The sequence below is a fragment of the Sturnira hondurensis genome, unplaced genomic scaffold, assembly GCF_014824575.4.
Source record: "Sturnira hondurensis isolate 20B ecotype Veracruz unplaced genomic scaffold, ASM1482457v3 Scaffold0020489, whole genome shotgun sequence".
NCBI lineage: Eukaryota > Metazoa > Chordata > Mammalia > Chiroptera > Phyllostomidae > Sturnira > Sturnira hondurensis.
In genome coordinates, this window is record NW_028093120.1 from 6,017,662 (window position 1) to 6,045,109 (window position 27,448).

General features: G+C 37.9%; 1 protein-coding gene across 2 annotated transcripts in view; it reads right to left on the reverse strand.

Moving 5' to 3' along the window:
- Positions 1 to 2,728: 2,728 nt before the first annotated feature.
- The window catches only part of PGR (progesterone receptor), a 98,139-nt gene continuing 73,419 nt past the window's right edge, over positions 2,729 to 27,448 (reverse strand). For both annotated transcript variants that reach the window (XM_037029752.1, XM_037029751.1), the window contains 4 exons: positions 17,238 to 17,382; positions 16,484 to 16,614; positions 8,477 to 8,634; positions 2,729 to 3,007 (listed from right to left, as the gene is read on the reverse strand). In XM_037029752.1, the coding sequence (XP_036885647.1) occupies positions 2,852 to 3,007; positions 8,477 to 8,634; positions 16,484 to 16,614; positions 17,238 to 17,382 (590 nt within the window). In that variant the 3' untranslated portion in view covers positions 2,729 to 2,851. The remainder of the gene's footprint in view (positions 3,008 to 8,476; positions 8,635 to 16,483; positions 16,615 to 17,237; positions 17,383 to 27,448) is intronic.

The following is a 27,448-nucleotide window of genomic DNA, read 5'->3' on the forward strand; positions in this document are numbered from 1 at the left end:
AAAGTATAAAATTAAAAAATGATGAAGAAATGAAGAGTAGAAATAGGGACCATAGGAAGAGAAGGTGATAGTCATGTGTGCAGACAGATGCAGTGTTGTAACAAAAGAATGATAGAGATCCAGGGTAATGCCAAAAATACAGAGATAACATGTCATTGAACTCGCAGTCAAGAAATGCTATTGTCCCACCTCCACGCAGTCCTCAGACTTGTAGGAGAGTCGGAATTGTAGAGCACCCCACTACTGTCATTCAAGCGTGCACAGAATGCCCGGTGACCTTTAGGAGGAAGCAAAGAACTGTCGGAGTGATGGAGAGAAGATATTACAGAAGTGATGTTTGGCCGAATCCTGAAGGTTGAGATACAAATGGGACTGGTATCAAAGGGTGAAAGATGGGTTTACATGGCTGGAACACAAGATGAATGTATGAAAGTGTTGAATAAAGAGAAGCAAGTTCTGAGAACTGATGCTTGCACACCATTTCAGGGTTCTACTATGTGATTATATTAATAAGAAAAGTGGATCAATTACACTATAATCACTGAGGAAGGAGCTCAGTTAAAGGTGTTTTTTAGAAGCTCAATTGGAGATTCTTAACGTGCATCTATAGTTGAGAATCACTATAATAAATGACTGGAAGTTAGTGTTTTAAATGAGGAAGTGGCATAATTAAGTCCTTTTTTGGAAGATAGCATTGGCCTAGATAGTGCAAAGAGAATGAGTGCTTGGGTGCATAAAGACTTTGGAAAACTGAACACCAGTAGAGTCTATAGTAATACATATGTATTCGCATGTAGACAGACATACTAAGGAACAGACCATCTTTATATTAATGTTGAGACTATTTGGAATACTTAGGTTAAATCCTTATTCAATATTGTAACCAAAAGTTATATAATTTGCATATTATTTATTATATTTGCCATATAGACCTAATGAACCCAAGTCAAGGGTTCTAGTTGGAGCTTGTTTCAAAACCCACTTCCAATACCATATGAGACATAGATACTCATAGTTAATCCTTTCTTATTCCTTTCCTTTCCTTTCCCTTTCCCTTTCCCTTTCCTTTCCTTTCCTTTCTATAAACTGAAGACATTATTGGTAAGAAACAATTATGGTAACTATGCCAATTTTTTGATCATGTGAAATCACTTTATTCATCTAGGGGTCACACTAGTATTCATTAAAATTATTCTATGTTATTGTCCTTTGGTAAACTGCAAGTATATATCAGTTGAAGAGAATGGGTAATTAAAACTATTAAAAAATCAAACTTCAGTGCTTTCTACATTGTTTTCAAAGTTATCTTGAAGTTCTCATTCACAGCTATGTATTAATTTGCATAAGATGGTATTTTTTACTTGTAAGGTAATGTCTAACATTAAAAAAATAGAAAAGGAGTTGGGCCTAATAGTTTCTCTGAGCTGTTAAAAATGATATATGTATCATATATATATGATCTATAATAGGCACATACATATGCCTAATATTAGTATAAATTATTTTATCTAGAATAACAAACAACGATTGCTTTCAATCAAATATTACCAGTGCTATGAACTTGGTTCTTTCTGTATATATATATATATATGTGTGTGTGTGTGTGTGTGTGTGTATCCTTTAAAAAAATAGATCTCCACTAACTCACTTCAGGAAAGAACTCGTGTCTGTCTTCTAAAAGAATATTTTCAGTTCATATGGCAATGTGAATTGTGTATTTTCTAGTTATCATAATTGGTTTCATTACTTTAGGACAGTATCTAGTTTTCCCTGAAGTATCTCTCTTAGAATTAGATCAAAGGCACTCAAAAAGTTTCAACCTGTGATTAGTCTATTATGCGTCGCTGAGTAGAAAAAGAGATAATACTTCTCTATTTTCCCCTTCCCTCCCTCCCTCCCCTTTTTGCTTCTCTAATTTGAGAAGATGTTAAAAAGAAGCTCTGATCTAAGGAATCTTCTGCAGAAAAGATATTATAACATCAGTGTTAAAGGTGAGGAAATTGAGAATCAGTAAAGTTAAGTGACTTTCCACATGCTCCCAAATTAAAAGGGGTATTAGGCCACTGATTCCTCTGAATTCCTATTTCCATTCATAATACCTTATTAAAGGGCAACTCTCAAAAAAGGTTAATAAAAAACTACAAAACCCACAATACTGTTGTCATCGTGATATGGCTCTACTTACTGACTTCTTTAGAGACTCATGTTTCCAGTCTGGGAAACAGTGTTACATATAAGGTGCTTTTCCCAGTTTGAGGAACATCCATTTATTTCAAAATTTTAAATAATTTTTCCTTCTCAGTATTTTTTTTGCACTTAAAAACTTTTGAAAATCTAACAAAGGTTATAAATTTCCTTCTAACAAAAATATATACACACTCATGTAGACAAAATTGTGCATACCACGTTAAAGGCGCATTTTTGTCAAGGTAATCAAGGAGACAAAGCGAGCTGCCTTGAAGGAACATATGTAATAGCTTTTTAGTACTACATGTAAGATATTTTTCTCTATAATGCAATTGTCTTAGATGTAAAAGTTTAAAATCTTCACTAAATGGTATGAAATAATATGGATAAAGTTACATTCACTTCACCCATCCATTTTAGTCCTTTTTCATTCTTGTGAACACTTAAAGAAAATACAGGTCCACAAAAACACTTAAAAATTCTAATTATACTGTATAAAGGAAAGCAACTAAAATTCCAGAATTTTCTCTGAAATTTATACAATATGATATGATATGAATGTAAGGCTTTGAGAAGAACATTGCAAGAATTTGAGACCTCATACTCCTAATCCAAACACAAACAGGCATACCACAGAATTTAACTTTTAAAGGTAAAAATGGCATCACTTTTTATGAAAGAGAAGATGTTTCACCATCCCTGCCAAGATTTTGGGTAGCTGTGCAGCGATAACTTCAGACATCATTTCTGGAAACTCAACGCTCAAGGCCCGGGACTGGATAAATGTATTCAAGCAGTACAGGTGAAGCTGTTTGACAAGCTGTCGGTTTAACAAACAGATAAGGAACATGTGATAAAAGTAATAAAGTCATAAACTACTCATACATGGCAACTTATTTTTCTAACAATGTAATTACTTGCCAAGATGTTTTCTGCTTACTAAAATGAAAATAACTTCCTCCCTGGCTAGAATTTATAAAATATTATGTATAATGAAATGTTGTGATAGTACAAAAAGATTTTTTTTAATGAAAGTAACTCATAATCCCACAGGATAATCAATCTGAACATTCTGGTGTGCTTCTTTCAAGTTTTTCTTTTTACACATGGACACAGACACACCCGGGTATGTATGTATGTGTGTATGTGTGTATGTGTGTATATATATATATAGTGCACAAATGCACATATATTTTTAAAAATGCAATTATTTTATAAAGTCTATTTGTTGATGTAGTTTTTTAAAATTACGTTATACTGACTCTTCCTATATCAATAAAAACAACCCAACATAATACATTTTAATCTAATTTTTATTTTTGTCACTGTAATTTGTGTACATATTTTAAAAGTCAAATAGTACTGAAAAATGTATAACAACAAGAAAAACCCAACAGCAACCAACTATACACCAAGAAACTAGACAACCTGGAAGAAATGGAGAAATTCTTAGAAACTTACAACTACCAAGACTGAATCAGGAAGAAATATGATATCTGAACAAACTAATTACTAGTAATCAGGTTGAATCAGTAATAAAAAATCCCCTAATTAAGAAAAGCCCAGGATTAGATGGTTTCACTGTGAATTTTACCAAACATTTGAAGAAGGATTAACACCAATACTTCGTAAACACTCCCAAAAAAATTGAAGAGGAGGGAAGACTATGAAGACCCAGAATAGCCAAAGAAATCATGATAAAGAAAACAAAGCAGGAGACATTACACTTCCTGACTTCAAGCGAATACAATAGAGTTACACTAATTAATCAGTGTAGTACTGGCATAAAAACAGACAAACAGGCCAGTGGAACAAAATCAAGAGCCCAGAAATAAATCCAAGCATTTACAATCAACTAATATTTGACAAGTGGCCCAAGAATACTCAATGGAGAAAAGAGTATTTCACTCATTTATTGTCTGTTCAATAAATGGTGCTGGGCAAACTGGATAGTCACATGTAAAGAATGAGCCCTGACCCCTATCTTATACCACACAGAAAAATTAAATTTAAGTTAATTAAAGACTTAAATGTAGAATCTGAAAGCATGAAACTCTTAGTAGAAAACTAGGGAAAACCATAGGGAAAAATTTCTTGATGAGTCTCAGTAATGACTCTTTGGAAATCACACTTAAAGCACAAGCAACAAAACAAACAAACAAACAAACAAGTGGGACTACATCAAACTAAAAACATTCTGCACAAAAGAAACTGTCAACAAAGCGAAAACACAGTCAAAGGAATGGGAAAAAATATGTACAAACCATATAATTAGTAAAAGGTTATTATCCAAAATACATAAACTCCTATAACTCAATAGCAAAACAAAACACCCCAAATTACCCAATTAAAAATTAACTAAAAGACCTGAATAGACAATTTTTACAAAGGAGATATATACAAATGGCCAACAGGGGCATAAGAACATATCATTAAGGAAATGTAAATGAAAACCACAATGAGGTATCACTTTAAGCCTGTTAGAAAGGCCGTGATTAAAAAGATAACAGATAACAAATGCTGGAATGGATGTGGAGAAAAGAGAACCCCTGGTGTACTATTGATGGGACTGTAAACTTGTGCAACCACTATGGAAAATAGTATGAAGGTTCCTCAGAACATTAGAAGTAGAACTACTACAGGATTCAATAATTCCACTTCTGGGAATATATCCAAAGGAAATGAAAACACTACTTCAAAAGATATCTGCACCCACGTGACCACAGCAGCACTACAATAGCCGAGACATGGAAAAAACCTAAGTGCCCATCGATGGGTGAATGGATAAAGATGATGTGAGGTATACATAATACATACACACTGGAATATTCTTCAGCCACAAAAATGAGGGAATCCTACTATTTGTAACAACATGAATAAACCTTAAAGGCATTATGCTAAGTGATATAAATCAGATAAAGACATATACTGGATAATCTCACTTATTTGTGGAATCTAACAAAGAAAAGAACCCATCAAACTCATAGAAAAAAAATTATCAGATTTTTGGCTACCAGGGTAGAGAGATAGTGGGGGGAATTGGAGAAAGATGGTAAAAAGGTAAAAACTTTCTCTTGTAGGATAAATGCTAGGAATGTTATGGATAACATGATGACTATAGTTAACAATGTGATGTATAGGAAAGTTATGACAGTAAGTAGTTCCTAGTAGTTCTCATCTCAAGTAGGAATGAGATGAGATGAAATGCTTTTTTCCATCTATCTATCTATCATATGTATCTGTCATATATATATGGTATAGTAACTAAAGTTATTGTGGTAATTATCTCACAATGTATGGAAATCAAACCATGATGCTGTACCCCTTAAATTTATATAGTGATGCCAATTATTTTTCAATAAGACTGGAAAAGAGGAAACAAGTAAACAATAACAAAAACAGCAGAAACAACAAAGCCCAGCAGTTTCCTAGTGCACTTCTTCCCCCCTGTATTCCAGCTCCCTAGATGTAACCGCTCTCCAGTGTATTAGCTTTACATTTTATCTCTGTATTTCTAACAGAGTTTGCTTTCCAAACTTGGTATTGAGTTTCTGTATGAAAAATGAGGATTTAGTTCCTTACACTACACACCTCCCTCTTATTTTCTTCACTCTCCACTCTATCTAAAGATGCATCTCAATTTTTGGCCACATCTAGCATTTATATTATAAAGATTTTTATTGTTTACTTCTATATTATATTTTCTTTTTATCCAATTTATCTTTATGTTGCTGCAGCCAATCATCTTGCGTTTCCATTTGCTTCATTTTCTCTGTACTTATCATATCACAAAGCCATAGGCAAATTCTCTGACAGAACTGTGAAACTCATGTCAATATATGCACTATACTAGTAACCCCTCAGTTCTCTCTTGTTCCAGGTACTGGATCCTAAAACCCTATGCATTATCATTCCAATCTAGATTAATGATTGCTTAGCACAGATAAGGTGCTGGGATATCCCTTTACATCTCTCTTGGATTGAGTCTTCTAATTCTTTGCCTTACCCTCAGTGTTTGTTGTAAGACATCTTGCAGATGTCCTTGAGGAACAATGTGTTTGAGGTAAGCAATATGAGAACCTGAATGTTTGTAAATACCTTTATGGTGCTATCGTACTTGTTTGATTGTTTGGCTAGGTATAATATTCTTTGAAGATTTTCTTTTCCTTTAAAATTCTGAAGGCCTTGTGCCATTGTTTTCTGATTTCCTGCAATGCAGTTGAGAAGTCCAACCTCTTTCTAGGTCCTAAATATTTATACGACTTGTTTCTTTTCTCATTGGTATATTTTAGTAAAGTCTTTATTCCTGGTGGGCTGAAATCATATAGTAATATGCCTTGGTTCAACAGTGCTGTGCCTGTACATTGGGCCATTACATTTATATAACTCATACCCTTCCATTTCAGCAACTTTTTCTTTATGATTTTTACCTAATTTCCTCCATTTGATTTTATGTGTTCTTTCTTCGGGAAATTCCTGTTACTTGGAGAATAGAATTCCTTGGGTTAATCCCCTAAATTTGCCATTTCATCTCTATAATTTTTCATATCTTTATTTTTTATGTTTTTCTGGGAGTTTCCTGAAATTTCTATTTCAGCCCATCTTTTAAAATTTTAATTTCTAGTCTTTTGTATTTAATTCCAAAAGTATTTTTTGTTCATTGTTCCTTTTAAAATATTTTCTATTCTTGTTTCATGGACACAATATCATTCTTACTTCCCTGAATATCTTAATTTTTTAAAGCTTTCTTCTGTTCTCTGCACTGGTGTTTTTTTCTTTAAGTGACTTTACTGTTGTTTATATTTTATTTATGCTTTTCACTTTAGCTAAGTGGCTAATAATCCTTGGATGTCTGTTTCTATTCAAGAGGAAGGACTTAAATACGACCTGCTGAATGGAGAGCTTCTTTTATGCCTTGGCTGTCGTTCAGTGTGGTTTATGAATATAATAGCAAGAAAAGCTTGTATGTAATATGTCTTGGCTAACCATATAAATCTTGATTTAGTAATCCAGTTCCAGTGTTGGGGATTTCTAGTTTTTTTTTCTGTCATTGACTGTAAGTAATGCTACAGTGAATTTCCTTGTATATATATCTTAAATATTTGCCTAATAACTTACTTAAGATAAATCCTAGAAAGTAGAAATTTGCAAGCACTCAAATTAAAAACTTTGCTATATACCGCCAGTTTGTTTATTAGTATTGTGTGGGAGTTCAGATCGAGGCACCCAAAATGTGTCTCTGTGGTATGTGGAACATTTTGAGCTAAAGGCAGACGAAACCTTGCAGATTCAAGAGAAACTTCTGCCCTCTTCACCTTATAACTACTTAGAAGAATTTAGATTAGTAGTTAAACCTGTAATAAGAAATTATCAGATATAATTTTTGACCTACCTGTATGGTAGGGAAAACCACTAATTACTGCACATTTGCTCTTCTTATTGCTGCTCAATTACCTTCTTTCCCTCTAAAGCCCCAAGGCACCTTACCTCATCTTGGCTCAGAATCCCATATATATGGAATTTTAACTTTCAATCTCTGAATATCTCATGTATGCAATGCCTCTAACACTTTCATGTGTGTGTGTTCCCATATGTACATAGATCATTACATTTAGTTATTTTCTCTCATTAATCTGTCTCATGTACATTTAATTATTAGAGCAGCCAAAAGAATTTTGAAGGGTAAAGTTTCTGCTTCCTTAATTGTTATTAACTTACATTTCCATTCAAAATGCTATGAGAGTGTTATTTTCCACATCTTTACTTTTTTCATGGTTTTATTTATTTTATTGTTTTTGCATTTTTTATTGCTGTTCAAGCACAGTTTTCTCCATTTTCCCACCTCTGCTTTCTCCTTCCCCACGCTCCCACCTCCCACCCTCATTCCTTCCCTAACTTTGACTTTGTCCCTGTGTCCTTGAAACATGTTCCTTGATGACCCTTCCCCTTTTTTCCTCGTTATCTATACTTTTGCTTTTACATATGAATTTTGTGTAATTTAAGGTAAAAATATTTTAGAACATATGCAGAAAATGTGTCACAATTCCTATTAACCATTAGATTACTCTCAAATTATACAAACACTAGCAAAAGGATGGTCGAGTGATTATATAACAAATGAAAAGAGCAAAATATAAATTCTAAGCAATATAATGCAAATACTGCTTTAAAATATGAGTACAAATATAAATTTCAGGAAACTATATGAAGTAAAATTTAGATTTAATATTTAAAAAGTTATAGAAACTCAGAAAACAATCACTGATACTCTAGAAAACAAAATACTCACATCATGCAAGTTATCAAGAAACTTTGTAAGTTGGTAGAAACGCTGTGAACTACCAACAACTCCTTTTTGCCTCAGACCAATTGCCTTAATGAGCTCTCTAATGTAGCTTGATCTCATTTCTTCAAACTGGTTTTGACTTCTCAGTCCTTCCAAAGGAACTGTAAAAAAGGCAATCAGAAGTGTCAATTATGTTTAAAATGATGACACAAGCAGTTTTTGAGCTGTATGATAACTTCTTTTGATATGTAACTCTAGACACAAACATTTTAAATAAGCAATAATGTTACTGATACAGTTAGGACATAAATTTCTAGTTCTCTGGAAGACTATGGTAACAACAAGTAGGTGAGACAAAGAACATTTCCGCTTGCCTATTTAGAGCTATGTCAGTGTATTATGCAATTAAATTAGAATTTGCTTACAAGAGCACCTGACAGTATTCTACAATTTTGTCTCAAATACATGGTTTGATTTAGTTTACAACAGCATGAATCCTTTTTCTTTCTTTCCTTTTAACAAATACTTGGATTTGTCTGTGAGATCTTGCCTTCTATGGGTGAAAAAGTCATGCTGTAATAATCTATCAGAAAGTAACCTTATGGGGTGATCTGATCATAAATCTTACCGGAAAGATGGTACATAGTCAGTAGTCATGACCAGGCCTGTAACTTCCTTAGTAAAAGGTTTTTAAGGCATTGATCTTGTATAACTAGGTTAACACACCTTTGAAGTGCCAGAAGTAATCCTCTTTTTCAGGCCCCCTGGAAGGTGTAACTACCCTCAAGAGTGCGTATACCCTTGTCCTGTAATCCAATCCCTGCCTTGCATTCTCCCACCCTCATGTAATCTTCCTTACCTTCTTTCATTAATTCAAGATGCACAAAAGAAACTAAGGGTATAATGGGGGGAAAGGGGGAAGGGTTTTCAAGAACGTTTATAAAGGTAACATGGACAAAACCAAAGGTGGGGTAGAATCAAGGATGGGAAGTGGGGATGGCTGGGGTGGAGGGGAGTGGTGGTGGGGGAAATGGAGACTTCTGTACTTGAACAATTTTTAAAAAGCTTAAAAAAAGAAAAACAAAATAGAAACAATAAAAAAAAAGAAACTGCAAATTGTTAATCTCTGGAGCTTCCTGGATATTGTCATCAGTTTGGCTCAAATAAACTCTTATACAATTGTCTATAGATTTAGATATTTCTAAATCTATAGATAATTTCATATAAATCACAAGTATTTCTCATTAACATTATTCCCAGATGATTCACCTGTTTATTGTCATTTTAACATTGCTTCATTAAATTCTGTATCTCCTTCTTGATGATATGAGTAAAAACCTATTGTTTTATTAAGTGTATTTTATCGATTATGCTATTACAGTTGTCACATTTTTTTCTCCCATTTATACCCCTCTGCCCTGCACCCCCTGACACGAGTATTCCCCACCCTTAGTTCATGGCCATGGGTCATACATATAAGTTCTTTGGCTTCTCCATTTCCTGTACTATTATTAACCTTCCCTGGTCTGTTTTGTACCTACCAATTATGCTTCTTATTCCCTGTGTAACAGGGTACAGCCAGGAGGACCCCAAATAGGGGTTTGTAATGGGGTCCAGAACTCGGGGCATCCAGGAAATATTAATAGTATAGGATGTCCTCACCCCCACAAATCTGAACTGTGGGATGGGACACATGCAGCAGGGCCATTGAGAGCTGTTCTGCATACAAGAGTTTTGCAACTAACCTTAGGCATAGTCATTTAGCTTATCTATAACTTTTAACTGGTTTCATGGATATGTTAAGTAGCTGTGGCCATGCTTTGAGCCAGGTAGATGGGAATCACTTCAACCCATGATGTAAGTGGGAAGCAACTCCCCCTAGTTATAGAACCTGCCTGAGAGCTTGGAGATGATTGGCTCCATGCCACAGGGACATGCCTGCCTGGACTTACTATGGCAACCCAAGAAAGTTAGAAAAAAAATACCAGAATGCTGCCAGGTGTAACTGATTGGGAGGAGTTTGAAATGGGGTTGTAGAGAAAAACTGGTGCTGGGATTTAAACCCAGGCATGATAGCCATGCTAGATTGAGACCGTGTGGCTTTGGGGTGCTCCCTTTTGCCATGTGGCTTAGGAAGCAAGAGAGACCTTCCTGGGAAGAAAAGGGGTGAAAGGACTCTTGCTGGTGGGCTGTGAGAAGGTGCCACATGACTTTGGATTAACTGGAGATCACAGCAGCAACATAGCTCATAGTGCTGGGAACTAAGGGGCTACCTGAGGGACTCCTATTTCTTTTCCTGAGATACAGTACCCCAGACTGGGAAGAGGGGGAGGAAAGGACTGTGTGCATTTGTGGGTATTCTAAGGGAGTTTGGGATCTCAATGAAGACATTAAGTTATTACTCTTAAGTTTGTATAACTTTTGAATAAATAATTCATTTCTTTTTTTACCAATCTCTGATATTGAGAGCTATAATTCCCTGGCAGCAGGAAAGGCAAACCTAGCATAGGGGGACCCCAGGAGAGGGGGGGTCCAGTCAGTAACAGTATGTCATTCCCGTGATCCATGGATTTGTTCTGTAACACCTGTACCTCTTCCCTCTTTCTTCTCCCCACCCCACACTGCTGAAAACCGACAATGAGATCTTCATGTCTGTGATTCTGTTCCTGTCCTATTGTTTGCTTAGTTTGTTTTGTTTTTGTTTTTTCAGGTTCAGTTATTAATAGTTATGAGTTTGTTGTCATTTTACTGTTCATAGTTTTAATTGTCTTCTTTTTCTTAGATAAGTCCCTTTAACATTTCACATAAGAGCTCGGTGATGATGAACTCCTTTAACTTTATCTTATCTGGGAAGCACTTTATCTGCTCTATCTGCTCTTGCATTCTAAAATAATACCTTTGCTGGATAGAGTATCTTAGATGTAGGTCCTTGCCTTTCATGACTTTGAATACTTCTTTCCAGCCCCTTCTTGTCTGATTTTTAAAAAATCAGCTGAGACTTATGGAAATTCCTGTGTAGGTAATTGTCTCCTTTTCTCTTGCTGCTTTTGAGATTCTCTCCTTATCTTCAATCTTGGGTAATGTAATTATGATGTGCCTTGGTGTGTACTTCCCTGTGTCCAAATTCTTTGGGACTCTAAGCTTCCTGGACTTCCTGGAAGTCTATTTTCTTTGCCAGATTGGGGAAGTTCTCCTTCATTATGTTTTCAAAGAAGTTTTTAATGTCTTGCTTTTCCTCTTCTCCTTCTGGAACCCCTATGACTCAAATGTTGAAACATTAAATATTGTCCTGGAGGTTTGAAGACTTTCCTCATATTTTTGAATTCTTGTTCTTCATTCTATTCCAGTTGAATATTTATTTCTTCCTTCTGTTCCAAATCATTGATTTGAGTCCTGGTTTCCTTCCCTTCACTGTTGGTTTCCTATATATTTTCCTTTATTACATTATGCACAGCCTTCACTTTTTCCTTCATTTTGCAATTCATAGTCAAACATTTCAATGAGCATCCTGATTAACAGTGTTTTGAACCCTGTACCTGATAGGTTGGCTAGCTCCTTGTTGCTCAGTTCTTTCTGAAGTTTTGATCTGTTCTTTCATTTGGGCCATATTTCTTTGCCCATTCCTTGGGTGCACCGGCTATGTTGTATGGGGAAGAGCCACAGATATTCACCAGGGTGGGGCAACCCACATCTCTGTGTTGTGATGCGGTATGTGGGAGAGGGGTCAGAGAGGGAACAATTCTGCTTGCTTGGCTCTCACCCTACTTTCAGTCACTTCCCCCACTACCAACAAGCAAATTGTGCCCTTCTGGTGGTGATTCCCAAGTGGCCTGGGTTTGTGTACATTCTAGGATCTGAGGGTCTCTTCAATGAGCTCTCCTGTGAGGCTGGGGATTTCTCCAGCTGCTACAACCCCCATGGGTTTTACAGCGAGAGATTTAGGGGCTTTCTTTTCTTGCACTGGAACCCAGGGTTATGCAGTCTTTCTCACTCCCGAGTTTTTCCTTTCTCTCCTTTCTACAGGTTCTTTTTTCTTCCTATTTTATCTTTGTGTTTGATGTCAAAAGTCCCTCAGATGATCTGGTTGTTTATTCACAGTCAAGAGTGAAAAACTAAAAAGCTGATTGATAGTTATGTTTGAGTGAGTATTGCTTATAGACTGGGACTGTAAGTTCTAGTGTAGGGCAATGTGACTGAGTTATTTCAAAGAAAAATTCCTGCTATTATGATATTTAGTTCTTTTTCTTTCTGGTTAAAAAGATTCTGCAAAAAATAATCTTTCACTCTCCTACTTGGAGGATGTAAATTTGGAAAGCCATGTTCTGGGAGACAGGTGAAAGAAGTACTCTGTCTCAATACGTGGTATATAATCTTAATCTGTTTTCAATACAGAAACCCTCACCCTCAACAGTACCTGTGACTCACCAATGTAGTTTCCATCTGTCATATTCTCTTCAGGGAATAAACTTATAATCTCTTTCTGAGTTAGAAACAATCGGCATGATTGGGTTATATTTGGAAACAGACTTTCAACAGAACATCTGTTTTTAACTCTTACCTTCACTCTCAAAAATACATTGTCACCAACTGACGAATGTACCAAAGGTTCAGCGATGCAAATAAAGGTGTTTCCTGGATTTTCTTACTTCTGGCTTAGAATCCAACCTTCTTAGATATGCTAACTTGGTTCTGCTTGTTGGTTTACACAATTTGATTGCTTTTGATCCCTTTCTTATTCTCTTTTCATTTTTATTTTTAAAAATCCCATTACTAATATTTTAGTGTAGTTTTAGAGGGATCAATGGAAGAGTGTGTGTCTTCAAACTGTCATATTTTCTTGGAGAACTGTATTTTAGTTTTTAATGAGAGGCTTAAATTCTGGTGTATCCAGTCATCAAACTTATTTTGTCAACTTGCTCATTGCATTTGCTTTTATTTTTTTTTAAATATTTTATTTATTTATTTTCAGAGAGAGGGGAAGGGAAGGAGAGAAGGAGAGAAATATCAATGTGTGGTTGCCTCTCATGTGTCCCCCACTGGGAACTGGCCTGCAACCCAGGCATCTGCCCTGACTGGGAATTGAACCGTGATCCTTTGCTTCACATTGCATTTGCTTTTAAAATGCAATTCCTTATTTGAGCTTTCAAAATTATTTATGTTACTTTTGATTTGTTTCTAACAATATAAATGCTCATATTTAACTCAATTATCTGGTATTAATTTTATAATATAATTTTAGCTAAATATCCCAATGATTTTTTTCTAAAATACACAGCTATTTTTCAACAATTTGTATTCTATATCCATTGATTTGTGGGTTTTTTTTATTATAGTATAGGAAATTCTAACTCATACTAGTAAGACTTGACTAACAAATCAGTGCATTTATTTTTCTCACATTGTATTAATTATTGTGGCTTTCTAGTTTGGGAGATAAAGGACTGCTGTTGGACTCATGACTGTCAAGAAGGAAAGGCAGAAGTTAACTGCTGCTGTAATATTAAATTATGCAGTTTGACTCTCTTGGCTCATATTAATACCCTTAGTCCACTTTATGCACTCCATCAAATAAAGCTTGAAGGTCTTTATGTAACAGGGTGCAGGCAAGAGGGGGGCCCCCAAAAGGGATTTGGAATGGGGTCCAGAACTCAAGGTGTCCAGGAAATATTAATATGTCCTCACCCCTTCCTCCCCACAGGTGTGAGCTGGGGAAGGGACAAATGAAGTAAGGCCATTGAGAGCTGTTTTGTACAGCAAAGGCTTTGCAGCTAACCTCTGGCATGGTCATTTAACATATCTATAACCTTCAACTGGCTGCATAGATATGTTAAATAGCTGTGGCCATGCTCAGAGCCAGGGGGATGGAAGTGACTTCCACCCAAGATGTAACTGGGGGCAGGTCCCCCAGGTTACTGGCGCCTGCATGAGAGCTTGGAGATGACTGGCTCCCCAGCATGGGGCCACACCTGCCTAGACTCACCATGGCAGCCCAGTAAACTTGGAATAATACAGGAATGCTGGCAAGTGTATCCGATTGTGGAAGGAGTTGGAAATGGGGCTGCAAAGGAGGACTGGTGCGGGGATTTAAATGCAGGCATGGCTGCCACTGAAGAAGTACCATGTGACTTTGCCAGAGTGGAGGGCCCCAGCAGCCATGTAAGAGAAGGAGAGGGAACCACGAGGCTGTGGCAGTGCAAAGAGAGAGCCACGCGCTTTTGGACAGAGTGGGGTCCCCCACAGCTGTGGGCAGAGAGAATCACTATGTGGATTTAGCAGAGAATCACCACTGGCTTCTGGCAGAGTGGTGACCCTACCCTCTCCACAGCTCTGGTGGAGAGAAGACCATGTGGTTTTGGCTAGAGTGCAGACCCCTGCAGCTTTGGTAGAAGAGAACCACGTGGCCTTGGGGTGCTCCCTTTGGCCATGTGGCCTGAGAAGGAGAGACTTTGCCTGGAAAATGGGTATAAAGAACTCTTGCCTGTAGGCCAGGAGAAGGTGCCACATGGCTTTGGAGTAATTAGAGATCCTGCCTGGATGGCAACACAGCTGACGGTGCCAGCGGCTTGAAACACAGACATGTGCTTCTTTTCCACAGTTATGGTACCTCAAATTAGGGCAGGGGGAGAAGGAAGCACCGTGGGTGTCTGTGGGTATCCAAAAGGACTTTGATATTTTAATGAAGACATTGGGTCACTACTTCAAGTCTGTATATCTTTAAATAAACTTTCCCTTTCCTTTTCACAAATCTCTGGCATTATAAGATGCCTTTCCTCTGGCGGCGGACAGAGGAGCCCAGTATGTGGTCTGGACAGTATTAGTATACTGTCCTTGGTGGGAAGAGGGCCCTGTTGTTCTGTAACATTTACTCCAAATAGGGTTTTCGAGGGGGAAATAAGGCTGTAGAGCCTGAATTGGTCCCTGTCTTTGCAGTGATTTCATGAGGAAAACTTCCTTTGTATGGGTTTAGCTTTTCTGCTTTTCCTCCTGATGTGCAACCTCCACTGCCCATCATTTGATATTTGTGCCACTAGAGAGAAGTTCCTGCAAAGATATTTCTGAGAAAGAGCCTTGCTTGGTTCACCTTCTACCTAAGATCTTAGCTCTCTGTTGTTCTCTTTCAGATCACTATGAGTGAAGGAAAGATACTTCAGGCACTCAAGGGCTGAGCTTACCTGTGCATGGAAAGGACAAAGAAAAGGGTGAAAAAAGGTAGAGCAGTTTTAAAATTGGTGATCCACTGAGGCAGAGATCCATGTGTTCTTTGTGTGCAAAAGAAAAGGAAAAATAAATAAAATGCCCCTACCTTCTAGTGACCAATGCTATGTTTTATAGTTCACCATTTTTTTCTTCTGGTTATTCAGTTCAGATGCATTTCTCAGTTAAGGTGGGACACAGAAAGTGGGTGGAAATGACGCATGACACTTCCAGGTTTCCCCTTCAAACATTTTCTCACCCAGTGTTCATCTTCTAGTCAGTTTCAATGGAAGACTCCAAGCTACCAGCAAAGGGTGGGGCCTGGGGTTTCTTGCTACCCACTGGAGTATGGCTGTGAGTGATACACTGCTATTGTGTTATGTTGCTGTTGTCTGTAGCTATTTGTTATAACAGTTAGCTAACCTGACACAGGGAATAGTTCCAAACAAAACTGTGTAGTTTATATAGTAAATCCTTTGTGGGGTGGGGTAGAAGAAGCATAGTTTGTGTCTATGCAATATTAATTAGTTTATAATAAACTAAATGTGTGAATATAAAAAAGTCATTTAATCATGTTTTATCAAAAAAATGGAACTGGTTGCATTGATAGTTTATTTTTGTATTATGTGATAGGTAAAACCTGAGAACTATGAAGGAGTTTCATTAATGAGAGTACATCAGGTGTTTCTCCTTTGTGGGTACAACAGAAGACGAATACTTTGTGTATAATCATATTATCATATAGTTGTTGAAACTTTCCCAATGAACTTAAAAAGGAAGAAAGTAAGTATCTTATGTTACGCTACTTGTACTCACTTGTATTAAGAAGCAGCAAGACTTTCATACAGAGGAACTCTTCTTGGGTCACTTGCAGCTTCACAAACTCCTGTGGAATCTGCCACATGGTGAGGCATAGTGAGTAGAACGATGATTCCTTCATCCGCTGCCTTCCATCACACACGGTACCCGCAAGGAAAAGCAACAGGAGAAACACACACACAGAGCATGTCAGCCAGTTCATGTAATTTTATCCAGAATATGGGACTTAGTAATTACCTTATTTATTACTGAAAATGACTTTGCATGAAGAATGCAATATTTGGAATCTTGAACATCTAAATTTTTTCACAATATTGAACGTTTGAGGTTAAGAATTTCAAAGTTGTAAAATCATATTAAATACACATTTCCAAAGTTAATGTTTTGCTTTTTTATCATCAAAGTTTAGAAACATAGATAAATAAACATTTAATTTTGTCTTTAAGTATATTCCTGATATATTCTTGAATTTTAAAAAATAGATTTTAAACAACTATATATTGAAACAAAGGGAAAGCTCTCCAAATATCAAATTCACTGATAAAAAGGATATAATTTTGTTAATGTTATGAAATCAAACTTAACTCATATGAGGTAATATTAATGATATGAGGTAATTTTGAGAAACCTTTCAGGAGAGCTATTACTTAGCCCACTAAATGTATGATTATCTATTGAAATGTAATTTTCAACATTCTCCTACCTATATACTTGAGCTAATAGGAACAACGAAAGTCAAGTTACTACTTACTCATTTAGGACTAGATCAGGTGCAAAATATAGCATCTTCCCACTGACATGTTTATAGGACCTCCACCCCAGTCCAAACACCATTAAGCTCATCCAAGAATATTGGATGAGAGTTATCTGGTCATCAATATGTAAGTTTCTAAAACCTACAAAAAAATTAAAACATAAAATGATCACAAAAACTCCCGGTGTCAAAAGGTTCAAAATACACAGTAATTTGAAAATAAATGTAAGTAGAGTAATATTTTCAACTTTAATGTATTTTACATTGAAAATCAGGAAATATTAATAAATAATAGATCTTGAGAACTTAAAAAGAAGCAGTGATTTGGGGAACCATTAAAATTAGCCACTGTGATTTAGTGCTTCTTGGAATTTGCTAATTGAGTCAATCATTGATCACTCACTCATGCAACATGCAGTTATTGAGAACCACCTGTGTACTGGGCATTATGTTAACATGCTGGGGTTGCAGAGATGGATAAGACACCACTCTTGCCCTTAAAAGAAACTCACAAGTAAACAGGAGAAACAAGCTCGTAAGTACAGTGACAGAGAAGGTTACAGGAAGCACACTGGGCAATTGGAAGGTCAGGAAAAACATACTAAAAGAGAAAGAGATAATGCCCGGGCATTATACAATCCATTTGTTGAGGAAGCTTAATCTTTAAGACTTAAACATAAACTGGTTTTATTTTGTAAACCCACTGCTTTCAATTGTGCTATATCTAACTTTTCTTTAACTTCCCTTAATTATGTGTTGGGTAGCTCTCATAACTTTCTGGTCACTTCTGTTTCTTTGAAACAATCCAGCTTCATCTTAAACTCTCAGGTGGCTTAAGATGTTCAGAGATTCTGTGTGTGTGTGTGTGTGTGAATGCTCTGGTCTTTCACACCTTCGCAGTCTCTCTTTTAGGCCTTTCTCTGGTATTGACAGCCGGCTGAGGGAGCATAGCAGGGAAAAAGCACAAGTAACACAAGAGATCAAAGTCTTCCCTCCATCTCTTCCCACTTCTCTTTCTGCCTTCTCGAGGGAACATCACCCGCTGAGTACTGATGCACTTAAAGGAGGGAGAGCCAAAGAGGTAAGTTTGGAGATATAGGCTGGGGTCACACTATGGATGGTCGTTATGTCTATTAAGGAGCAATGAGAGGGACATAGCATGATTTATATTATGGATGGTCCTTGGTAGCCACATGGAGGGTGATTCCCAGGGAATAAGTCTGTAGTTAGGGAAAGAATTGGGGAGCTTTCGGCAAGGCGCAGGTGAGAGATGATGAAGGCCCAATAAATGTTAACAGATAGGAGTAGATAGGGCAGGGTGCATCAAAGAAATATTTAAAGAATAAAATCAAAGAAATTTGGCAGATGATTGATTGCATGTAGGTAAGAGGAGAAAGTTGCAAATAGATTTTTCAATATTTTACTTCAGTGATGGATGATGGTCACAGGAATAATATGACAAAGGAGAAACAGGCTACAAAAAATAGGAACTTTTGGATATGTTTGAGGGCCTCTAGGTTATCCAGGTAATAGCTGGACATTTGAATTAGAATAATGGAGGCATATCTGAGCTAGACATATAAGTTAAGAAATTATTTGTATTTGAGTGTCGCTGAAACAATGAGAGTGGGTAAAATCTTTTATCATAGGTATAGAGAAAAACAAATGTTTTAGAACATCAACCACTTTCCATAAACCTATTTAATAACATCTATTCCCCCTAAGAGTCCGCTGAAGTCCACCTACAAGTGACCATGTAAAAAATAAAACCAAAGAAAACTTAATTTCTTAGATCTCAAGGGTGGAAAGACATTTCTCTCCTGATTCTGTTAATCATCACAGGGTTGGAGGCAGAAAGGTGTATGGACCATCCATACGCTCCAGACGGTCCCGCCCTCACGTGAGTAGCAGGAACTGCATACACATTTCATACATACGTTATATACCAACAAATATGTGCCTGTCAGATGTGGCCAGAATATACTTCACACGCTATTAGAGATATATAACCAAGTATCACTTCATAAAACTCATAGCAAGTTAGGTCTAGTTAATCAGACATCTTAAAACATTAACATATTTTCATTATTGTCTGCACTGATATATTTATTCTCAGTACCTTTCTTAGTTGTAACTTTCTATGGAAATAACGATATACAGTGAAATATTTGACCTACTGTGCTATGTTGTTTTAATTCTGGGGCTTTGTTGTATGCTAATCTCTGAATAGTTTTTAAAATCTGACCAAATTATGTGACAGTTAATTCATTTGTTCTTTTTTGAAAGCAGATTTTGCTTATATTTACTATTTGCACTTATTTTACCCCTTTTTTGTTTGTTTTACATCCTGGGATTATTAAGGACTAGAAATTTTGAAACATTTTTATTATAATATAAAAGACAAATCTTGCTGAAGTAACTTAAAGCTTATGAAATTATCAATATTTATAGCACAAAGTATACTCTTTCCATCTAACAGAATGAACTATAACCCAGAGCTTTATTTACTCCACCATTTAGGGAGCTTCTCTGTGATCAGTGTAACATGTTAAATTGACTTGAATATGCCTGATCCTGAAGTGACATTTTTTCCCAGTTAACTGTAATATAATTCCTTACTTTATACTGAAACAAAGACGGGAACACTGAGGTCGAATTCCCACTGGTGATAACGATCAGGTAAACTCAGTACATTTGAGATGATGATCAAAATGAAAACCTTCACATAAAGAAGTGATGGATGATCCCTAATTGTGTTTAATAAGTTTTAAAGAAAAATACCCTCTCCTTTTATGTGACTTGCCTTGACAACTTAAAAAAAAAACACTGTTACAAGCTGTCTGATTGTTAATGCTTTAAAAAAGAATTTTTAAAAAATTAAGAACAATCTAACAATAACCAGAGGCAAGGGGGGAGGGGACAGTGGGGAGAAGGGCTTTCAGGAACTGCTATAAAGGACACACGGACAAAACCAAGTGGGAGGGTGAAAGCAAGGGAGGGAGGTGGGTTTGGCTGGGGTGGGAGGAGTTTTGTGGGGAAAATGCAGACAACTATAATTAAACAACAATAAAATAATTTTTTTAAAAAAGCACAGTAATCTGTTTGACCTGCTAGTTCTCCTATTCCCACATTTCCGATAAAATATATAGATTTTGCTTCTGTAGAAACTGCCATGTATTGAAATAGAAAATCTACAACAAAGGCAGAGCATTAAATACCTCAGCATCTTCTGACACAAAGGATGAACTTTGAGTAGCACAGAAGAGCTTCATCACAGTACGTGTAATCACTGACATGTAGTTGATGACATTAACATAAGAACAAAGACCATATTTAATGGTCTAAGCAAGCATAGTTCTTTTCATATCAAAGCCATAATTTAAATTTCTATAAATAATTTTTAAGCACCTATTTGGGATGAAACATTATGCTCGAAACTAGGCATAAAGATTGGACAGATGCTGTTTCTCTCTTTAACATTGGTGAGACAGATAAAAAAACGTAGAACATAATTATAACTCGGAGTAGTAGTGGTGTATGTGAAAAAGGCATGGGTGATAAGTGCCCTTTAACTCAATCTGGGAAGCTATCCTAGGGGAAATCTCCCTAGGGGAGGTAATGGGTGACTGGATGCCTGGAGGCAAGTTAGGGACCAGCCAGGGGAAGATTTAGAAGAGAAGGGCTTTGGGTAGGGAGAACAGAAGGAGCAAAAGAAAGGAAACTAGAGCAAAGAACATTGTGGGAATGGAATCTTGTGATAATGTTGCAGATTGAGGAATGTCGTAGATGCAAGAATCAGATCACAGAATGGCCTTGGATGATAATATCTGAACATTTTCTGAAAACAGAATAATATAATTCATTATAGTTGTTTTAGAAAGATGATTTTGGAGGCAGAATAGAGGATTGTTTGGGGACAGTGTGAAACTGTGGTAACAGGCTCAGTGTGCGGGGAGGAGTAGGTACAACAGAATTCTGAGGAAAAATGATGAGGACCTAGAGTACGTCAGGGCAGTAGCAGTGGAAGTAGCGTGTGTAATGAATCACATAGTGAATTAGTAGAGATGAGAGAATTTGATAACTCATCGGACAGGAGGTGACAGAGAAAAGTGAGCTGAGGGATAGAACCCAGATTCTACCTCACCTGCCATTTCAAGATACAGAAAATGCTTTTAGATTTGTGGAATAAGTTTACGCTGACTCAAAAGTTCAACCTAGTGGAAATGTATTAGCAGTTGAAATACATTGTCCAATAAGTTCGGTAGAGGGTCTGGGTTGATACTATGTATTTAGCAGTCATCAGAATATAATGGCTGTTGAAGACAGGCTATGCAAAAGTCCGTTCACACTGTGTAGAGTGAGAAACTAATGGTGTGAGTGGAAGAATAAATCTATACAAGAAACAGAAAATATGCCCTGGCTGGTGTAGCTCAGTGGATTGAGCGCGGGCCTGGGAACCACAGGATCGCGGTTCAATTCCCAGTCAGGGCACATGCCTGGGTTGCAGGCCAGTTCCCAGCAGGGGACTCACGAGATGCAACCATACATTGATATTTCTCTCCTTCCCTTCCTCTCTAAAGATAAATAAATAAAATATTTTTTAAAAAACAGAAAATATGTAAATTGAGGGAACATGTGTACCCAGAAGGGAAGCAATGACCGCCAAAGGAAGAGTGTCGGTGAGAAATGGCTTTCACCAATGGCCTCAAGAGGCATGTCAAATTGGTGAGGGTTGACAGTATGTATTTGATTTGGTAACAATTTTGTTAACATTGGCAAAAATAATTTCAGTGGAATGAGATCTTAGAAAAATCATTTTTAAAAGTTTCATAAAGTATTATTAAAGCCTAACTTTACTTCTAATGGTCTAATCTAACTTTTTTACCATCACTTCTATAGAGGAAGCAATTTGATTTATTCATTTTATTTGGGAAGAAAGAAAAAAATCCTTTGTCTCATATACAATGGTTGTCGCTGACTCAAAAGATATTTTGGCATGCTTCAAAGGCAGAAAATGTGGCAAAGGACTGATTCAGTCTCCTGAAACTGATGACTGCAAGTAGTCTGGCTGAGACCAAGAAGTATTTATTTAAAAATGCAGTGTTAAAAATGACACAGCATTGAACTGAATAGATTTTTTTTACCAAATAAATAAAAGAATCAAGACAAAATTTCCAAAGTCTACCCTGACTTGTAAGACTGCTATCAGCCCAAAACTTATGCCTCTGAATTTACTTTCTACCCCTCTCTCCAATACAAATTTATTCTCAGTGGTTTTTTTAAATACTTGGGTGATAAAACCCCCAGGAGAGTAGTACTTATTGTAGTCATGTTTGAGAAACCACACGCACAAATGTATTTTCTCACTCAGCAGCTATTAAAACCGCTGTGATACTTTTTCTGTTATTAAGAAACCCTCATACTTCAAAAAACTCAGGACCATGCTTACACTTGTCTAATTCATTATTCACCAAACTCTTTTCCTATTTCACATCATCAGCCACACTAATCCTTCTATCTGGAATGCTTTCTCTTCTTATTAGGAGTTACAAAGGTTTCATTTCTTTTTGAAGGTACAATTTAACTGACACCTTGTCTCAAACCTTCTCTAGTCCCTGAAGCCAAAACTGTTCTTCTGTCCCCATTTTATTTATATCTGTATCTTTTGTCACATTCACAACAGTTGTTTGGGTACGTTATCTATCCTAGAGGACTGAAAGTGACTTAGCAGAAAAAAAATATGTCTAGTTTAATTTTTAAAATTTTGAAAATATTGTGTTGCTTTACTCTCCAAATAAGAAAAAGTTACCTATTGACATTGCAGCAAAAAATCTATGTAAAATCACTCATATACAAATGTAATTTGTCAGAAGATGCAATGTATCCACACAGGCCATTTATAAATGTGCTGTCATGAGGCTAAAATATCTTTCAAGTGTCCATTAAATAGGGGCAAGAGGAAAATTCTGAGATGTCCTGAGTTAAGTTACAGAGGGCCAGAAATGGAAGAAAGAGACAAGAGTTATAAACTAATTAGTAGCTGCAGGCCAACTTAACAGACTGCTCACATTCCTGAATATATGTTGGAGCTCTGAATCAACTTCCAGGTGGCTATCTATTTATATATTGATTTTTAAGGAGATTTTATTGATTATATTATTAGAGTTACCCCAATTTTTCTCCTATATCCCCCCTCCCCCCTGTCCCCCCAACCCTCCAGCATTGCCCCTCCTTAGTTCATATCCATAGTTGTACGTATAAGTGTTTTGAGTTCTCTGTTTCCTGTATTATGTTTGACCTCTCTGTGTCTATTTACTGTCTTAGTAGACGTTATGCTTCTTATTCCCTGTACCTCCCCCTCCCCATTCCTCCCCCTCCCCACTGAAATCCCTCCATGTGACGTCCATTTCTCTGATTCTGTTCCTGTTCTAGTTGCTTGCTTAGTTTTTGTTTTCATTGTTTTTCTTTTTTAAAAAATATATTTTATTGATTATACCATTACAGTTGTTCTATTCCCCCCCCTTCATTCTCCTCCACCCTGCACACCACCCCCCACCATTACCCCCCTTTAGTTTATGACCACGTGTCTCAAGTTCTTTAGATTCTATATTTCCCCTACTATTCTTGCCCTCCCCCCTATCTATTTTCTACCTACTGTCTATGCTATTTTCTGTACCTTCTCCCCCGTTCTCCTCCTCTCACTCCCCTATTTCTAACCCTCCATGTGTTCTTCATTTCTATGGTTGCACTCCTGATCTAGCTGTCCTCTTGGTTTGCTTTTGTTTTAGGTGTGGTTGTTAATAACTGTGTGTTTGCTGTCCTTTCACTGTTCATATTTTTCATCTTCTTTTTCTTATATAAGTCCCTTTAGCATTTCATATAATGAGGGCTTGGTGATGATGAACTCCTTGAATTTGATCTTATCTAGAAGCACTTTATATGACCTTTTATTCTAAATGACAGCTTTGCTGGATAGAGTAATCTTGGATATAGGATGTATTGTTGCCTTTCATGACTTCAAATACTTCTTTCTAGCTCCTTATTGCTTGCAAGGTTTCTTTTGGGAAACCAGCTGATAGCCTTATGGGCACTCCTTTGTAGGTAACTCTCTCCTTTTCCCTTGCTTCTTCTAGAACTTTCTCTTTATGTTTAATCTTGGGTAACTTAATGATGATGTGTCTTGGTGTGTTCCTCTTTGGGTCCAACTTCTTTGGGACTCTCTGGGCTTCCTGGACTTCCTGGAAGTCTATTTCCTTTGCCAGATTGGGGAAGTTCCCCTTTATCATTTGTACAAATAGGTTTTCAGTTTCTTGCTGTTGTTCTTCTCTTTCTAGCACCCCTATAATTCAGGTATTGGAACATTTCAAGTTGTGCCAGAGGTTCAAAAGTCTCTCTTCACTCTTTTGAATTCTTGGTCCTTCATTCTGTTCTGGTTGGATGTTTATTTCTTCCTTTTGTTTCAAATTGTTGATCTGAGCCCTGGTTTCCTTTCTGTCACTGTTGGTTCTCTGTGTATTTTGCTTTATTTCATTTTGGGTATCTTTCATTTGTTCTTTCATTTTTCAACCAAGCTCAATCAGTTCTGTGAGCATTTTGATTATCAGAGTTTTAAATTCTCCATCATATTGGTTGGCTATCTCCTCATTACTTAGCTCTCTTTCTGAAGTTTTGCTCTGTTCTTTCATTTGGGCCATATTTCTTTGTTCATGGCACCTGTTAGGTTGTAAGGGGCGGGGCCTTAGGTATTCACCTGGGCAGGGCAACCCCCCTTGCTGTGCTGCTTTTGTAGCAGGGGCCAGAGAGGGAACAATGCAGCTCCCCTGCTCATCTCTAGCCCACTTTCCAATGAACTCTCATGTGAGACTGGGAGTTTCTCCCACCAAGGCAACCGCTGTAGTCCACAGCCAGCTCTGAGTCTCAGTTGCTCCTTCAGTCAGCCCCACCCTCACAGCCTGCTGCCCTGCTGCGGGTTCTCTCAGTCTGCCACCCTACTGATCTGCTTGCTCTGTTTGACTGTTTCTTTGATTCCATGGTTGTTGGAGTTCCATTAAGTTTGATTTTCTGGCACTTCTGGTTGTTTATTGATGTTAGATTGGTTGGTATCCTCCTTTGGGTTGTGTGAGGAAGCAAAGGGTTTCTACCTATGTCTCCAACTTGGCTGGAACTCCCCAGGTGGCTAGTTAAAAAGAAGTAGCCAGATGTCACCTCATCCGGCTTATGCAATAGACTTCCAGGACTATTGCACACAACCAGTCAAAACTAGTAAATTGGGCCTGCAAACCCAAGGATTGCAGTTTGATTCTAGTCAGGGCACATGCCTGGGTTGCAGGGCAGGTCCCCAGCAGGGGACACATAAGAGGCAACTACACATCGATGTTTTTCTCCCCCTCTGTCTTTCCCTTCCCCTCTCTCTAAAAATAAATAAATGGAAAAAGTGGTAAATCTCTCTTCCCTAAGGACTGTGCACCTATGCTAGAATTGCCCCACTTCACGCTTTCCCGCCCTCCCTCTTACCTGTTGCCAGTATAAATTCTTCCAAAAACACGTCTTTTCCGTCAAGCACTGCTGTTGAAGGTTTAGACTTAATGCCTCAGGACCTAGTTCTTTTCTGGCCAGCTTTGGCTAAATAAACCCTTTCTTTTTAGAAATAGTTTTGGCTTTCAAATTTGTTTGTGCCTCCCACGGCACATGGACTTACTTAGACTCACTCCATCTGGGCTTCAGCACTTGGGCAGCAGCCTGAAGGGCACCAGTGACATACAGGAAGGAACTGAAGTGTCTTGCATCACAGCAAGATCTGGGGGACAGCTTCTTCCCACACAGAACTGCAGACAGTGGGCACTGTACCTTTTCTGAGCCCTCTGTACACAGAGCCACAGTGCAGCAGCAGCATATTTGAATCTCCCTCAACCTGGTTCTCATAGTAAGCCCTATCCTGATGATGACCTAAGGGTCCACACCATCCAACTTACAGGCCAACCCAAGCTGGTAACAGTGGATTTTTCATATGAAGGGCTGGGCCAGTCACAGGCTTCAGTCTTTCTAAATCTGCTCAAATAGCATGAGCTGAGGCCAGCCCCTGTACCTCTTTCTGAGTGGCCCCAGGCCCAGCACTAGCAGAAGACATCTGCAGACTGCTTCATAGCTTATGCCAAGGGACCCTAGACAGAACACAGGTGGAGGCTGATCTTGGCCTGCACTACTTAATCTTGCACACCCAGTGGACAGTTACAGACCAAGTCAGGGCACCACCCCACCACCTCCACAAGCCATGGAGGAAGGTGGTTGCTGGACAGGGGTCATAGCCAGTTTACCAGTTACCTGGACTGGGTAAATACTTCTCATTGAGCTGCTGACAGAAATCAAGACTCATATACAAGAGAAAGGAATACTCAGCTCACATGGAAGGTGCACCCTGAGAACCCAGCTGGGGGATATGGGAGGCTATGCAACTGAACCCTACATGACACCTACTACATTAGGCTATGCTACCAAGACACAGGGTCAAAGAAGTTCTACCTAACACATAGAAACTTCTAAGCAGTTCCTCCTAAAGAAACCACACATGTACTTAGTCAGACTCACATCCTCTGAGGTTCGCCACTGGGTTAGCAGCTTGGAAGGCACCAGTGGCATACAGGGAGAAACTGAAGTCTGTGTCCAGCATCAAGGTGAGGACTGGGGGACAGTTTTCTCCCAGAGAGAAAGGGGACAGAGGCCACTGTTCTTTTTCTGAACCCTCCCCCACATAGGAACAGAGCTGGGAGGCAGGTGGTAGGTACATCTAAGACTCCATCAACCTGGCTAACACTGTTTGCTCTGCCCTGGAGATCCCCCGAGTTTCTGGCACACCCAACTTATGGACCTATCCAAGTGATTAGCAGTGGCTTTTCCATATGAATGGCTGGTCTCAGCTCATTCTTCACAACTTCCTAAATACTCTCACACAAGCAACAGATAGTCACAGCGAGCCCCCAGCTCCCATACCTCTTGTTAAGTGGCCCCAGGCCTGGCACTAGCAGCAGCTAGCCTAGGTTCAGAGCTTGGCTTCACCTGGAAACCTCCAAGTTTAGCAGAACTAACAGCCATTTGGAAATTGCTTTATAGTTCATGCAGCATGGCCCATAATCCTTATGAAGGGCTAATGTTGGTGGTCAGTGGTCAAAGTCAGTACTTGGAAGCAACTGGCCTGGGTAAGTACCATCCAT